Raw genomic sequence first — 16,243 nt, 5'->3', positions numbered from 1 at the left:
CACATATATTCACTTTAAAATTATTTAAGAGCATGATTGTTTTAATCCAAATCATGTTTTTGAAAATACTCACTTTTTTTAAGTATATAGCTAAAATTTTATTTTAAAAGGGCTAATTTGATTTTTTTTTTTAATTTTAAGTTAAAAGAATTGGAATTAAAATCTTGGAATTCTTCGGTTAAATTATCAATAAATATCATTTAACATAAAGATCATCAACAATTTACTTTTATTGATGAATTAGCGGTATGTCAAAAAATCAAATTTAAATTAAAAAAAAATCATTAATATCATCAAAATTTTTTTTAAAAAAAAAGTATTAATAAAAAGGTAAATTTTTTTTTTTTTTTTTTTGTTGGTAAATCTTATATTACATTGTGGAAATATACCATGCATAAATGACCTGTCGCACAAAGTGCTTAGGAGTTTAAACTTCAAGGAGAGGAGAGCACATATTTAAGCTGTTGGGGCAGTATATATTAGGAGTGTCAAATGAGTGGGTTTAGGTGGGTTTCGAGTGGGCATAATTGGGTTAGGTATATAAAACTCATTCACCCATTAAAACCCATTTAACTAATTGCTTCTAACCCAAACCAAATCCAACCCAACCCAATTATAATAGGTAAACCCCAACCCACCCAATTACCCAATTATCAAATTTACCAAAATGCCGATAAACACAATGACAGCATAGCAACAGGAAAATAGAGGAATGTTAACCGTTTGGTTGCCAAGAAAATTTAGAAAAAAAAGGAAATGAATTTTGAAAATTGGATTCCAATTATTTACGAACTGAAAACCAACACACACAAAAAAAAAAAAAAAAAAAAAAAGCGCTTTCTCCTCCTCCTCCTTTGAAACCCCCAAGCTCATCATCCACCCTAACCCAACCCAAACCCGAATCTACGACATCGCATGTCGAGTCAAGTACCTTGTTGACTCGTCGGAGAACATTTGGGGATGCCTCGATGAGTCCATGTTTATCAAGTCTGCCACGCAATACGTTCGCACGAAGCACATGCACCACACTCTAACCTCGACCTCGAGCTCCTCCTCCTCCTACAACAATCTCTTCGTTTTGTCGAATTTTCCTCTACTTCACCATTAATGGCAGATCGTCAAGAGTTTCAAGGTTCAGATCTCGCAGCGGAGTCGCGAGTGGTTGCTGGAGTGAGAGCTTCTAATTTCGGCTTATGCCAATGCGTTGGCTGGTGTCGCCATCATCGATGAGATTCATCCCAATCAGGTTCTTTTGGTCGATCATCCAATCGTTTCCAGCTTCGATTCCGTCTTGAATTTCTCTCAAGGTTTGGAAAATGCTTCCTCCGATGCTTCAAAGCCACTAGAAATGGACTCTGGTGAGCTCTCTTTTAATGCTTTTGTTAAAGATATTAACGAAATTGGAATGTGTTTGGTTGCCAAGAAAGTTAGGGAAACAAAAATAAGAAAATTAGAGTTTAATTTTGTTTGAGGGCTGGTTTTTTTTTTTTTTTTTTTTTTTTTTTTTTTTTTTTTTTTTATGGGAAGGGCTAGGTTGAATTTGGGTATATTGTTTTTGGGTTCAATGAGTTTTTAGTTAAAACCCAATAATCACTAGGTCTAATTGGGTTGATGCCCATTTAACACAACTAATAATTGGGTAAGTTTGGGTTCAATTAAAATGGGTGAGTTTTGGTGGGCAAATGGGTTTGGGCTTATTTTACCACCCTTAGTATATATAGTAATTAGAATTTCTAACCATCTAAAAAAAGGACATATGAAATAAATTAAGGAAGAAAGATGAGATAAAATGAAGTGGAGTATCACCGGAGTGGATGGTGTCATTAGAGTTGTTCATAGGAGAGAGAGTATAAGAAATAATAAATTTATGTAGTTAAAAATTTGTATTTTTCTATTTTGTTAAACAAGTAGGTAAATATTTTAGTGTAAGCAATTAGGAACAAAACTAAGACCATGCCGTTTTAAAGGGATAATTGCAACTTTTAACATGATGATGGTTTAGCGTTGGTAACAAATATGAACTTAAGAGCCTGTGCTCTGTATCCAAGAGTTAGACATTTTTGGATATACATCATTGTCAGTTTCTTTAAGACCTTATCCCTTTTCTGTGTATATGTGTTAAAATACATAGTATTCTAAAAAAAAAAAAAAAATTGATGGAGGAAAATGACAATTCATTAAACTTATAGGTGTAATCTATATCTTCATGGGATATTGCTTTATGTAAAAATGCATTTCTAATTATAGGAAGCGTCATCGTATGAACAATTCATTGTTTGTTTTAATAGTACAAAAAACAAATACCACATAAAGATTAAGTATTACATTTTTCTTTATTTATATATATAATTCATGTGTTACAACAAGTTGAGGGAGGGATTTGAAAATTGAAACCTTAGTTCCAAAATTTCAGAGAATTCAAACTATATAGGTTTTTTTAATACTTTTCTTTGTTTTTTTTTTAAATGTTTTTGATATAAAATTATGATATTTTATTCACTTTCCAAATAATTTGTGTATCTCAATATCATAAAGTATATTGTATATAAAAAATAAATAAAAATAATTTTTTTTGAGATAAAAGATAGAAAATAAAAATAATTGATATTGTTCACGATTTAGTAGGTAATTAAAGAGAACTGGATTACCAAGGTTAAACTAATTCTACTTTATTAAAATAAAATGAGAAATGATATGTCTACAACATTTTTACAACATATCCTAAGTGACAGGTTGTTACTGGTTGTTATTGTTAGTACAAAAAAGTAATCTTAGTGTTAGTTTCAAATTTGAACCAATAACAACTAACCATCTATGATTTGTTGTAAAAATGTTGTAGACGTAGCATCTCTCAAATAAAATCATCTATACTACTATTTAAGGGGTTTCTTTTGTTTGAAATCCTCAATTTTGATGCCTAAAATACCCTCAAATTTACCAGTTTATAAAGCTTAAATGGTAGAGTTAGACATGTAAAAAAAAACCACATTCAAACCAACGTTCAATAGCCCGTTTGGTATTATTGTTTAAACAACAGTTTTCTGTGTTTAAACACCATAACACGTATTTTCACAACATTTTTTAACCCACACTATTTCTATAATACTTAAACAACGTTTCTAAAAATCTCTTACCAAACAGACCCCAAATGTTTCTTAAAAAAAAGAAAAACACGTTCAAAATTTCCCTAAAAAAACCCATGTTCAAATTTATAAAAAATTTAAAAAAAAAAACCAAAAAAAAAAAGCCACTTTCAAATCTATAACAAAAGTTTCGGATAACTACTTTGCTAAAAAACTTGAAAGTTAAGAACAAATCCAAAAAATTTCAAATACCAGGTGTGAGCAACCGTGACCCCTGCCTACCAATTTTTTCTCAAACTGGGCCTAACCCGCACGAACGGGTGGGATCATGATGCTCAAAATGTTGAATTCACTATAAAGTGTACTCCCCTATAGATCGAGGGTTTTACATGGAGTCGCCACTTATTTAATTTAAATGAAAAAATAAGAAAACCTTCTCTATAAAAAAAATAAAAAATAAAAAAAGCTTCTGTTGTATTAATATATATAACAATTTACATCAATTTTGTAACAAAATTTACACTACTTTTTTTTAATCCTAGATACAATCTAAGAAAGTAAATTACATTACTTTGTTTCCTAGTTGCATTCTAAAAAATGTAAAATTGCATATACAAGAGCCTAGTCTAGAACCCTTGATCTTGGTTTGGAGGCTAATTTATGAGATGGAAGGGATTAAGCACCCATCTCACCAGGTAAAACCAGTCTCCTAGGTTAAGATAGCTAATATCATATCATGTCAAACAAATGCAAATAATATATCACATAAACATGTTAATTTGCAAGAATTGTAAACAAACATGTGTTGGGGAATTTAATGTAAAGAGAAACAAAAAGTGAAATTTGTTAGATAACAATGTAAATGTAAAGAAAGCATGAAAGTATGGCATGTTCATCCACGAAGTTAATGTAAAACAGAGAATTCCTAACTTAGACATGTTCATCCAAGTTTGTTTTATAGATCAAAAAATTAGATATGTTCATCCAATCATGTTATAAAAGGTAAATAATAACTTAGAAGTGTTCATCCAAGCATGTGAAAGAAAACAGAGAATTGTCATGCTATTTGTCATTCACACAATTGCAAAGAGAAAAACAAAACATTTAAGCATATTTGATCATGCAAGCAATTATGAAAAAATAAAAAGTAAAGAAAAATCCCTTAGACATGTTCATCTAGAGAAAATCAAAATATTTAGACGTTCGTCTAAGCATTTAAAAAAAAAAAAGAGTAAAACAACTACCTAGACATGTTCATCCAAGCATTCAAGAGAAAATTGCACATTAGCCTAGAAGTGTTCATCTAAGCATGTAAAAGGAACATCAATGAGATATCTAGACATGTTCATCCAAGTATATCACCGAAACTTTAGAAAATTTGAATGTCATGTGTCAAGAGATTAGGTAATGTTATTACATTAATTTCATGTGAAAACACATTGTATTACAAGAAACCAATTCAATATCTATATTTGTTAAAAAAACGAGTAAAACAACTACCTAGACATGTTCATCTAAACATTCAAGAGAAAGTTGCACATTAGCCTAGAAGTGTTCATCTAAGCATGTAAAAGGTACATCAATGAGATATCTAGACATGTTCATCCAAATATATCACCGAAACTTTAGAAAATTTGAATGTCATGTGTCAAGGGATTAGGTAATGTTATTACATTAATTTCACGTGAAAACGCATTGTATTACAAGAAACCAATTCAATATCTATATTTGTTAAAAAAACAGCATGTGTTATGAGAACAAATTCAACGTATAGATGAAAGATCAAGGATTGGCATGCAAAAGGAATTCAAGTATTTAGCATGTGATGAAGAACTAACATCTGAACATGTTGGAGGAAAAAAGAAAATCAAGCATGTGACAAAAAACAAAAGTTTAAACATGTTAGAAGAAAATGAAAACCAAGCATGTGATAGCAAACAAGAGTTTAAGCATGTTGGAGGAAAATGAAACTTAGGCATAGGATAACAAACTAAAAGTTTAAGCAAACTCAACATTTAAACATGAATATCAAACTAAAGGCCGAATATAAAAAATATATGAGATCATAAACTCAAGTTAATGCAATAGATATAGTTTATATACACGTGATAGTACATATGGTTTATTAGTATGATACATTATATAAACAAGATTAAAAAGAAAGAAACTGTGTAATGAAAAGAAAGCTTAATCAAAATCTACATATATTTTATGAGAACATAAAGGAAAGCAGATCAGCAATATGAGACAAATTATAATGAATCTTAATATTTTCTGAAAGACTAAAGAGAGATCAAGAAATATAAGGAATAATAAACTAGTGCAGAAATTTAAAAATATAATTAACTACTTACCAGCATAAAGCATAAATTAAAGGGGAAAATGATCACTTAAAGGGTTAGGGAGAAAGCAAAGAAGTACTAAACTACAATCAAAGTAAGAACAATGGTTGCACAACAACGTTTCTTTTTTGCTTTCTCACTAGCTCTCTAGAGGGAATGAGGTGCCAAAAATGGAAGAGGTCTTCTCTATTTATAGGGGAAGGGATGGCTTAGCTTTAAAGCTAAGTTATTAGCTTTTTTCTAAAGCTAAGAGAGGAGATAAACCTGTTTAGATAAGCTGGAATGGATTTGGTGTTGATCCCCACTTGAAATTTGGAAAGAAAGTTGAAGATGATACTGAATTTGTGTTATCCTTTGCACCTATTTCGTATTTTGGCTATAACTTTCTACTCAAAATTTCAATTAATTCGAAATTGGTGTTTTTTAAAAGGAAATTCAATTCTCTACAACTTTTCCAAAAATAGAGAAAACCAAATTTCAAAGTTTTCTAGGCCAAAAATGCGATTCAAGTTGCTACTAAAAATAGTAACTTTTTTTTTTAGCATTTTTTAGCTTTTTGAATTTTTTCATAAAATGTATCTTTTTCTCTATCCAAATTGTTTTTCAAAAGCCTTTTTCTGAAGCTAAGGGAGGAGAAAAGCCTCGTAGATAAGCTTGAACAGGTTTGGTGTTGATCCCCATTTGAAATTTTGAAAAAAAGTTGAAGATGATGCTGAATTTGTGTTATCTTCTGCACCTGTTTCGTATTTTGGCTATAACTTTATACTCAAAATTCCAATTGATTTGGGATTGATGTTTATTGAAAGGAAATTCATTCTGTACAACTTTTCCAGAAATAGAGAAAACCAAATTTCAATGTTTTCTAGCCAAAAATGCGATTCAAGTTGCTGCCGAAAATAGTAATGTCTTTGAGCATTTTCTGTTATTTTTGAAATTTTTCATGGATCATAACTTTTTCTCTATCCAAATTGGTTTTCATAAGAGCAGATAAGATGCCATAAAGGAAAACCTTTTTTTATTATTTCTTAAAAAATAATAAAATAAAATGAAATTCAATCAAAAGTCACACTTAATTAATTTTAAATTAATTCTTCTTAGAACCAATCAAAATTAAGTATTTAAAATAGGATGTGATCGGGCCTATTGTGTAGGTGAGTCACGATCATTGAAAATTATTTGTATAATAACTTTTGATCAGGTAGTTCAATCAAGGCCCATGACATACCATTGTGATCATTAGAGCATTAAGATTTGTTTTGTATCACAAATTTGAAGATCTAACTGTTGAAATTACAATCATGCCCTTGGTGCAACATTACTGTTTTGCCCTTAATATAGGTTAAATGCAAGTTGTAAAATGGGATGTCTACACCAAGTCCAAACCCAACGCACATTCAGATTCTTAAAAATAATTTTTTTTTTTTTTTTTAAAACAAAAAAAAAAACTATGTTATCTTTGACAAAAAGCTTTGGATAACTACTACTAAAATAATTGAAGGAAGATTCGGATAACTACTATACTAAAAAAGCTGAAGTTAAAGCCTCCCATGAAGGAGGTTAGAGCCTCCTATGAAGGAGATGAAGCTTCAATTGCTATAAGTCATAGCACAAGAATCCTCTGTATGATTTTTGACTTGAATGGATATACTTTGCTGCATTAATCACAGATTAACAGGTAAGCATTAATAAGTGTTTCTTCAATGGGAGGATGTTAAGCAGCATTCTCTGTTATTAGTAGTTTAGCACCGGTGCAAATTGGGTGTAATTTTAGATGTTGAAATTAATCTGTGGTGATAAATTCTTTTTTTTTTTTTTTAACAAAATGAAATAAATGGTGTTGAAACCATCTTTACAAATCTATTAGGTTTACGTATATATTAAATTTTTATTAAAAAATTTTACCATGATGTATTGTAACTTTCATTTATATTTTTTGATATTCCCAATTAATTTATATAGAGATGTTTAATTAGAAGAGGACTGCCTTTCAATATAATTTGTGTATAAAACCAATATTATTTAAGGTAAAGTTGCAAGAACAAAGGCTTCGTAGACATTGATTTCAGAAATAATTTGCTTAACTCTCTTATGCTTCTATTTTGGTATGGATTGTGTGGGACTAGGTGGGGATTTGACAATGATTCAAGTGTGTTGGATTCAACTCAATGGACTCCTCCACATCCTATGTGATTTAAGATCATTGTAGGTCCTCCCATAGAGTTACTCTGTTGTTCAAAGCATTGTGGAATGTGGACACTTCATTATAGGCTGCATATTATGTTGCTCAGTTTGCTATTGATGTTGGCATCTTTGAAACAAATGTGTTGCCTGCTGTTCAAGCTTTGAAGTTCTGTAATCCTAAATTATAGATTCATGTACATTTTGTTTCTTCATTGCTTTCTTCCATCCAAATTAATAGTATTGCAATAATGTTAGCAAAGTAGGCTGTTTTTATTACTGATGATTGTAATTGGTCGGAAGATTCGTTTATTCAATTTATGCAAGCTGTCATTTCCCATGTACCAATTTAATTTTCATCATTCGAGCATTCACATTAGTCTCACCAATTTAATATTTCAGGAAAAATTTATCTAAACTCAACCAAAACAAGCGTGCATCAACCTTACTAAATTAACTAAAGTTTTTGAAGAGAATAGTCTCATCACTACATGTAGTGAGCCTCTATCCTCACTGCATTAAATTTCAATGTTGATAAAATATTGTGGCTGATGTATGTGTATGAAAATAATAAATAGCTAAACAAGCAAAAATAAAGTTTTTTGGATTAATTTAACTAAATATTTGAGGAAACTGATGTGAATGCTCTTAATTAAATAGTTTTTTTTAAAATACTTGGCAAACAAAGTAATCTGAGATCTCAATCAAAAGGATGTAGAGAGTCCAAAATTTCTTGGTGACATTATCTGTAGTTACACACTTAACACTATGTAATCAGTTCAGGACAAATTCTGGATTTGGAATTATTCATCATTACTAATTATTTATGGTTTGGAAATTTGGTTAAATTAATGGATAATTTATGCTTCCAAATTTTACTCGGATCCAATAGTCTAAAAGCGAAACAATCACTTGGTTAAACGAGACCAAAATTTCATGTGAAATGTTATTTGTGGACTTTTGTAGAATTGGACCCTTTTAGGCGGGTAAGCTTTACATAAGGATTTTACATGTTCAATTGGATGGGAAAATGTTTACGGGTGAGTGTAACTGTGTAATTTAAAAGCCTTTGAACCGCGTGTTAACGCGTGCTTTGAGGCCAATCATAAGCCGGCATGCACTTTCCGAACTAACCTACTTGTAAAGCATGTCGGCTCCTCTTCCTAATACGACCTGTACTTTGTAAAACACAATTTCTGTAGAAGAACACAACTCAACTTCTTTGAAAGTTGAAACTCTCCTTTATATACTCCACGCTATTCCTATTTCCCTCCACACACAACACAAGCACACTCTCTCTTGAATTCTCAACTTTTTTTTTTTTTTATATATATTTTTGGTTGGTTGGTTGGTATTTGACGCTCATGGCAAGTTCGCTTGAAATTGCAAAGAAGGCAAAAGAAGCCTTTGTGGACGACAGCTTCAAACTCGCCGTTGACCTCTTCTGTGAGGCCATTGACTTGAGCCCTAACGACGCCAATCTCTTCGCAGACCGGGCCCAGGCCCATCTCAAACTCAACAATCTCACTGGTACCCCTACCCCCACTCCCTCCTCCTTTGTTTTATTTTGTTGTTACGCCAAAAACACCGATTGGTGTATTGGTCTTATCATAAAGTAAGAAAAAATCATCATGGAGCAGACACTTGAAATTCGTAAATTAAAATAAAATTCGTTGTTCATTAATTACACTTTGTTTTTTAAAATCAATAGTACAATGGGGAGGAGTATTTGAATTCGGGTTCTGTAACTTTTGTGTATAATAATTTTGTGAAAACTTTGATTTTTTTAATTTTATGTTGATGTTTGAATTTTGAGCAGAAGCGGCTGCCGATGCAAGTAAGGCAATTGAGATTGATCCTTCCATGGCCAAGGCTTACCTTCGTAAAGGGTGCGTATATATACTATACTATACTATACATGACTTGAATTTAATACTTACGACTTAATTCAAAATTATAAATCATTCGCTATTGGTTCATAATAGCAATTTTAGTCTTTAAGTTTAAAGCGGTCATCTTTTAGTCTAAAATTAAAATGCCTAACGTGTCATCACTCTATAAGAATTAAAAGCGATCACTTTAAGTTTGTTAGATGCTTTTATCGCTCATGAATTGAAATTTCAGGTCTAAGTGTTTATTCTGGTCCATAAATGAAATGAAAGATTTTAATAGTATCTTCAGAATTGAACAATAATATAGATAGCGGAATCCTATTGTGCAGGATGAATTTCTATCAATACAGAAAGTCATCATAAATAAATGAATTTTTTTTCAATTTTCTTGAAAATTTTTGGTAATAGAGTTTTAATTGGAGCCCCAACTTATGGAACAAGCACCTCATGTAAGAGCAAACTTTTATATTTACATTTTTATTTTATGTAAGATCCAATTTTTTATGTTATTTATTTACTATTTATATATGGTCAAGGTGTGTAAATTTTTGTTATTATGACACTATTTAATATTTTTTATTGAATTAATATTTTGAAAATTTTCATCTTTGCATTATATATTCTCTATGTTCTTAATATGCATTCCAAATTTTATGATAATAAGATGTTATTTACTACCTAATCAATAAACTTATGTTTTTTGTAAAATTTTAAAGTACAAAATTTGAAAATTTAAACATTCTAATTTTATATATGAAATAGTTAGTTGTCACTGTAGTGGCTTTAAGGAGACATTGTAAACCCAACAATGGATTTGTGAAAAGAACATATCCGATATAAAGTTATTAAGTAGTTTAACATTGATTGGTTATTCAATTAGCTTTAAATATTGTAAAATAGCTTCTTCTTCTTTTTTTCTTTTTTTCTTTTTTTGTGGTAATCCATAATATATTTTTCAATTCCCTTTGTGTTCCACAAGATCTGTACATGTTATAGTTTGCTCAATATTTTTTCCAGTCTCCTTGCATGTTTGGGGATCCCAATGACTTGGGAGTTCTAGAATATTTGAATCCTTGATTTAGATGTTGATTTGTGATGCACCACAAAGCTTTTTCTTTTTCAACGATTGGGCTGCCTGTTTAAATCATGTCCATCCGTTAAACACAGTGGTTTGCATATTATCTTGTAGCATTGCATATTCTTTTTTGAAGTAAAGTATTATTCATCTGATTATACAAGTGTTCTAATAATATTGAATTGTTATACTTCAAAACGATTAAAACTCTGAACTTATCCGTTGAGTTTTTTACTTTGTAATCTACAGCACTGCCTGTATGAAGCTTGGTGAATATCTTACTGCTAAGGAAGCCCTTGAGATTGGTACATCTTTGGCACAAAATGATTCAAGATTCACGAAGATGCTTAAAGAATGTGATCAGCATTTGGCAGGTATGTAATTGTCTCCAATCAGTCCGGGCTTTAATGCTTTGCAGTTTTTAGAATCAAGCTCCGAGCTTTGATCTTTGGCAATTATTGCTTAGCTGGTAAATCTTTTAGAAGCGTTTAAGATAGTGTTATGTATAAATATATATATATATATATATTATTTTTTTCAAATCTTTATTCAGAGAAAACTAATGATCGAACCTAATGCTTGTCACCAGATTTTCAACCAAGTACCGTACCTGCTTCTGCCTCTAAATTGTCTGATACAACTGCTGGAACTCTTGAAGAATCTAAAAAAGGATGTGGCATGCAGATTAGCACGATTACATCAGTCAGACCAAAATACAGGTTCTTGCAGTTTCTCTTACTTAATATGTTGTGTCTTGACTACCCAGAATCTGTATTACAAAAAATATTTGCCCCTGTAACTGTGTAACTTTTCATTGAACTTGCTAGTTATCCTTCAAGCCCTTATGCATGCTTTCACTTCATCCATTGTACTATGATTATGTAGCCATAAATCAAAATATTAAAGCGGCAATGTGCTGAAACCCTTACTTAGCCTCTGTCTCACGAGTCAGAAATGGAGGAAAACCCTTAGATTACTCCACACACACACTATATATATATATATACACAAAACTGTTGCTACATGGAATACCAAGCCAAATCATTTAGGGTACTAGGGTTATTTGTGCCTCCTGTTGGACCTTACTGAGTTACAACACTAAAACTACCACAATTGCCTCTACTGTCCTCACCCACTTCTGCCATTAAATCATTTTTAATGTCAATACTAGTACAACAAATGAAACAATAAAATGTTAGGTTGTTTATAACGAGGATAAATATGTTTCATTCTTCCTTGGTTTTTTATTATTTTTATGGTCATCTGATAATTGATGGTTGAACAGCCATGGATACTACCAGAAGCCGGAGGAAGTGGTTGTCACAATTTATGCGAGGGGCATACCAGCAAACAACGTAGTTGTTGACTTTGGAGAACAGATTGTACGTTTCTCTTCTAGAGATATCTTTTCTTTTCTTTTTCTTTTTCAAAACGTAAATTATACATTTTTTTTACCCTCGTTTAAACCGCTGTTTGTTGATTTATTCTGTTCAATATTAGATAGCTTTTCTAGTATCTTTACAAATAGTTGATAAGCTAATTTAAATTTTTTTATGTTGCAGCTGAGTGTCACAATTGGCGTCCATGATGAAGATGCTTATTATTTTCAGCCTCGATTGTTTGGGAAGGTATTGCATGAATTTCATGATTTTATGGCATTTCTTCTTGCACGGATCCATGGATCATATAAGAATTTACAGTTCTTTATCTAGCTGCTTGAATATTAGGAGGGCATTACGGTCAAATGTGTAATCCATGTTTAATAATTGCTTAGTGTAAAGCATCTGTTCTCTTCTCCTTGAGCCCTGAATGTGCTTGTTTTGCCAGTAGAGAAAAGAAAACTCTGTTTCTCTTTTTCTTCCAATTGCATGGTTTGTAATAAGGAGCATGTAGTGGAGCAAGTATTCACTCATAATTTCCACTTTAGGCTGAGGTTGGGAGTGAAAGTTGGGGTTCAAGAAGAATAGGCACCGAAGTTTTCTGTACCCCCCTGTCCTGCCCAGGACCTCTCTTCATCAATTTTCTGTATAACAATGTCTCTCTTTTCCCTCTTAATTTTTCTCTCGTATAAAATGAACCATATGGATAAATGAACACTCCTAATTGTCCTTTTTCAAAACAAGACCATAAAGGATTGGTTGTTTGACCATAAAGATGCATGAATACTTGTAATCTGATTTTGGATTTTTTTTTGTTTTGTGGAAAACAGATAATACCTGATAAGTGCAGATATGAAGTACTGTCGACTAAAGTTGAAATCCGTCTTGCGAAAGCTGAAATTATCAACTGGCCATCACTTGAATATAGCAAGGAAATTGCAGTTACTCAAAAAGTGAATGTGTTGTCAGGTAATCCATGTGCCTTCATTATGCATACTTGAGCGGCAATCATAATTATTGAATATTGTCACCATACTCCAATTAAGCTTCATCATTTTTAAAGTAGACACAGTACACCAAATAATCATTGGTACCGGTAAAACCAGAAGTGATCTTTATTATTTCCTTGATTGCTAATAACTTGCTTCTTATTATGATTTTGCAGTTGAATCTCAAAGGCCTGCATATCCATCTTCAATGCCAAGAAAAAGAGATTGGGATAAGTTGGAAGCACAAGTGAAGCAAGAGGTAGTTTTATATGGGAGGATTTCTGTTTTCAATACTCTCCCTTCCCTTCCCCTAAAAAAAACCCTAAATTATAGAATTAAAACAATCATGAAATTTTGTCTGCATATCTGCTTTTCATTCATATTATCGTTGCTTTAAGGTATTTAACCTCTTGATGATCTGAAATTCAGGAGAAAGAAGAGAAGCTGGATGGTGATGCAGGTGTAAACAGGATGTTCCAAGACATATACCTAAATGCAGACGAGGACATGAGGAGAGCTATGAGCAAATCTTTTGTAAGTTTCCTACAGATTGTACAATTCAAAATAAAGTACACTTGTGTTACCTAGAGTTCATATATATATATATATATATATATATATATATATATACATAATTTGGCTCCACATGATTAATTTTCATGCCTTTAGTCCCCTCTTAGAGTATACCTTTCTCGCCATTTTGGCCGGCCAGACTTGTCCATGACCTGTTTTATTTTCTCCATATGGATGTTCAAACTTTCTTGGTGATTTCCTTTTCTTCTTAAACTCGTTGAGAGTTCTAATGTGACATTTCAACATTACAGATGGAGTCCAATGGGACAGTGCTGTCAACAGACTGGACTGATGTGGGTTCAAAGAAGGTGGAAGCCACTGCACCTGACGGTATGGAGTTGAAGAAATGGGAGTATTAATGCCAAGCACCTGAGATCACAGTGACAGAGAGATCTAATTTTTCTCTTTGAACACCAATTTTGTTTTTTATCAGCGTTTGTTTATCATTTGTTTTTTAAATTTTCTATTAGGTTCTATTTGTCTAGGTTGTGACAACGAGCTTTAGTTCAAATAGAGGTCATAAGTTTAAACTTCAAAACCCATTGGATTCGTGTTGGCTAGAAATGAGAAAATTTTAATTTTGTGGAACACTGCTATCTTTTGTAGTTCAGTTAGGATTTGTTTCATAGTTACTGTAGTTGTCTGAAACCGTTCAACGGATTCCATGTGTTAAAGAGGCTGGAATGCTGCTTAAAATTTCACTCAGTTCTGAAATACATAAAATTTCATTCAGTTTTCAGTTCTTAAAAAATGCAAGAACTTGGGTTATAAAACTCAATCATTAAGGTTGCCAAAAATTTTATAACTCAACTGGTTGATACCTCCTAATACCCACCACTAACTATGGAATTATCAAAAACCTCGATCAAGGCCATGGCAGATATATGTGTTAATATTTGGTAACCTTAACATGGCCCCATTTTCTTCTCTAATATTTGATTAAAAGAAAAAGGGTAAATTTTACTATATTGCTAGCTGCTGTTCCTATTACTAAACGCTCTGGCAGAGGGCTATCCTCACATTTTGGGTATTAGGATCTTCTCTATTTGAAATTGATCTATTTTAATATCAAAATATCAAGACAAATATAAATAGATTCCCTTTCTCCCCTCCCAACTAGAATCTTTCTTTCAAACAAAGACATATTTAGAAGTTGCGATTAGGTCAAATTACAACTTTACAAGGCAACCAAAACATCACTGGTATTAGATGTTCCTGAATGGTTTTGGTAAAGGCATGCAATATAACCTTAATTAGTAAAGTTCATTGTCATCAAATAAGGAATCTAGATTTGAAACTCACTTACACTAAAAAGAAATCCATTTAGTACATTGGCCTGATAATAAAGAACAATCATAATGGAATGAATGTAAGTGAAATCCTATCAGATAAATGAATGAATAAATAAATAAATATATTTTGAAAATAAATAAATAAAATCTTAAACCACCCCTTACCACTTTAGCGGGACAGTCAGGGTGTCCAGGAAACATTCTCTCAACTTGCAAATCCTCATGAGAAGTAGGAGCAACACAAGTTCTCCCCAACGGAGAGGAACTAATCACTCCATGCAGTCCATGCTTCCAGACACTAAAAGCCAGATTGAAACTCCATCCTCTGCTAGTACCCTCCATTCGATGTGCTATCAAGGTATTAAGCTTAAGTGGTATTCAGGAAAGATTGTGTCCCAATCCAACTCAATATCTTACTATCCTTCTAATAATGAGAGGAGGTATTATGAGCTTACTTTCAACAAGAAGTACCTTCAAATCGTTACTAAGAAATATTTGCAGTATGTAGTTTCAGAAGGCAGGGAAATCCAGTTGAATAGAACGCAAAAGTGGCTGCACACAAATAATCCTATCAAGGACAATAACAATAACAAGCTACGGACCTATGTAGTTTTTGAGCATCCTGTGACTTTCCAAACTCTTGCAATGGATCCAAAGGAGGAGGAGATTATCAATGACCTTGTTACTTTCAGTAAAGAAAAAGAGTATTATGCAAAGATTAGTTAGGCTTGGAAGCGTCAATATCTCCTCTATGGTCCACCGGGAACAGGAAAGTCCACCATGATTGCTGCCATGGCTAATTTTTTGGGCGATGATGTTTATGATATTGAATTGACTTCTGTTAAGAATAACACACAGTTAAGAAGGATGTTTAGGAAGATATGTAATAAATCAATCATTGTGTTTGAGGATATTGATTGTTCTTTGGACTTAATTGGCGAAATGAAAAAGAAGATGGTGATGGTGGTGATAGCAAGGTTACACTCTCTTGGCTTTTGAACTTCATTGATGGGATTAGCTTTGCCTGTGGAGGAGAAAAAATCATTGCATTCACGACTAGCCATATTGAAAAACTCGACCCGGCTCTCATTCGAAGAGGAAGAATGGACAAGCTCTTTGAGTTATTCTACTGCAAGTTTGAAGCTTTCAAGGTATTGGTTAAGAGCTATTTGGAAATTGAGTCACGCCCACTGTTTGAAAGGATCAGCCAGTTGTTGGAAGAGGTAGACATGTCTCCTGCAGATGCTGCCAAAAATTTGATGCGCAAGACTGAGGATGTTGATGAGGATAGTAATACTAAGACTCAAGACAAAGAAAGTAGAAAAGAAGAAACAGAAACATCTGTTATGATCCTAGTGTCTCACATGAATTAAATATAAGTTTAACCATGTGTTTATAAACTCTTGAACACTCTCTCCTTGTAAGCTGATTTTCAAGGTT

General features: G+C 32.2%; 1 protein-coding gene and 1 pseudogene across 1 annotated transcript; both read left to right on the top strand.

Moving 5' to 3' along the window:
* Positions 1 to 8,627: 8,627 nt before the first annotated feature.
* On the top strand, positions 8,628 to 14,101 carry LOC126713441 (protein SGT1 homolog A-like). Its single transcript, XM_050413195.1, has 10 exons — positions 8,628 to 9,133; positions 9,423 to 9,492; positions 10,820 to 10,944; positions 11,160 to 11,289; positions 11,856 to 11,952; positions 12,133 to 12,198; positions 12,780 to 12,918; positions 13,115 to 13,197; positions 13,368 to 13,472; positions 13,763 to 14,101. Exons 1-10 carry the CDS (start codon positions 8,968 to 8,970, stop codon positions 13,868 to 13,870), a joined length of 1,089 nt encoding a protein of 362 aa, XP_050269152.1. The 5' UTR covers positions 8,628 to 8,967; the 3' UTR covers positions 13,871 to 14,101.
* Positions 14,102 to 15,079: 978 nt separating this feature from the next.
* LOC126698013 (AAA-ATPase At3g28580-like) lies at positions 15,080 to 16,176 on the top strand (annotated as a pseudogene).
* Positions 16,177 to 16,243: the final 67 nt, after the last annotated feature.

This window comes from Quercus robur, chromosome 2, assembly GCF_932294415.1.
Source record: "Quercus robur chromosome 2, dhQueRobu3.1, whole genome shotgun sequence".
Classification (NCBI taxonomy): domain Eukaryota; kingdom Viridiplantae; phylum Streptophyta; class Magnoliopsida; order Fagales; family Fagaceae; genus Quercus; species Quercus robur.
The sequence above is the reverse complement of the archived record's forward strand: the minus strand, read 5'-3'. Positions and strand labels throughout refer to the sequence as shown.

Coding starts and splice junctions, on each gene's coding strand:
- LOC126713441 (XM_050413195.1), top strand. CDS start 8,968: ATGGCAAGTTCGCTTGAAATTGCAAAGAAGGCAAAAGAAGCCTTTGTG. Junction 9,134..9,422: donor CAAACTCAACAATCTCACTG/GTACCCCTACCC, acceptor AATTTTGAGCAG/AAGCGGCTGCCGATGCAAGT. Junction 9,493..10,819: donor AAGGCTTACCTTCGTAAAGG/GTGCGTATATAT, acceptor TGTAATCTACAG/CACTGCCTGTATGAAGCTTG.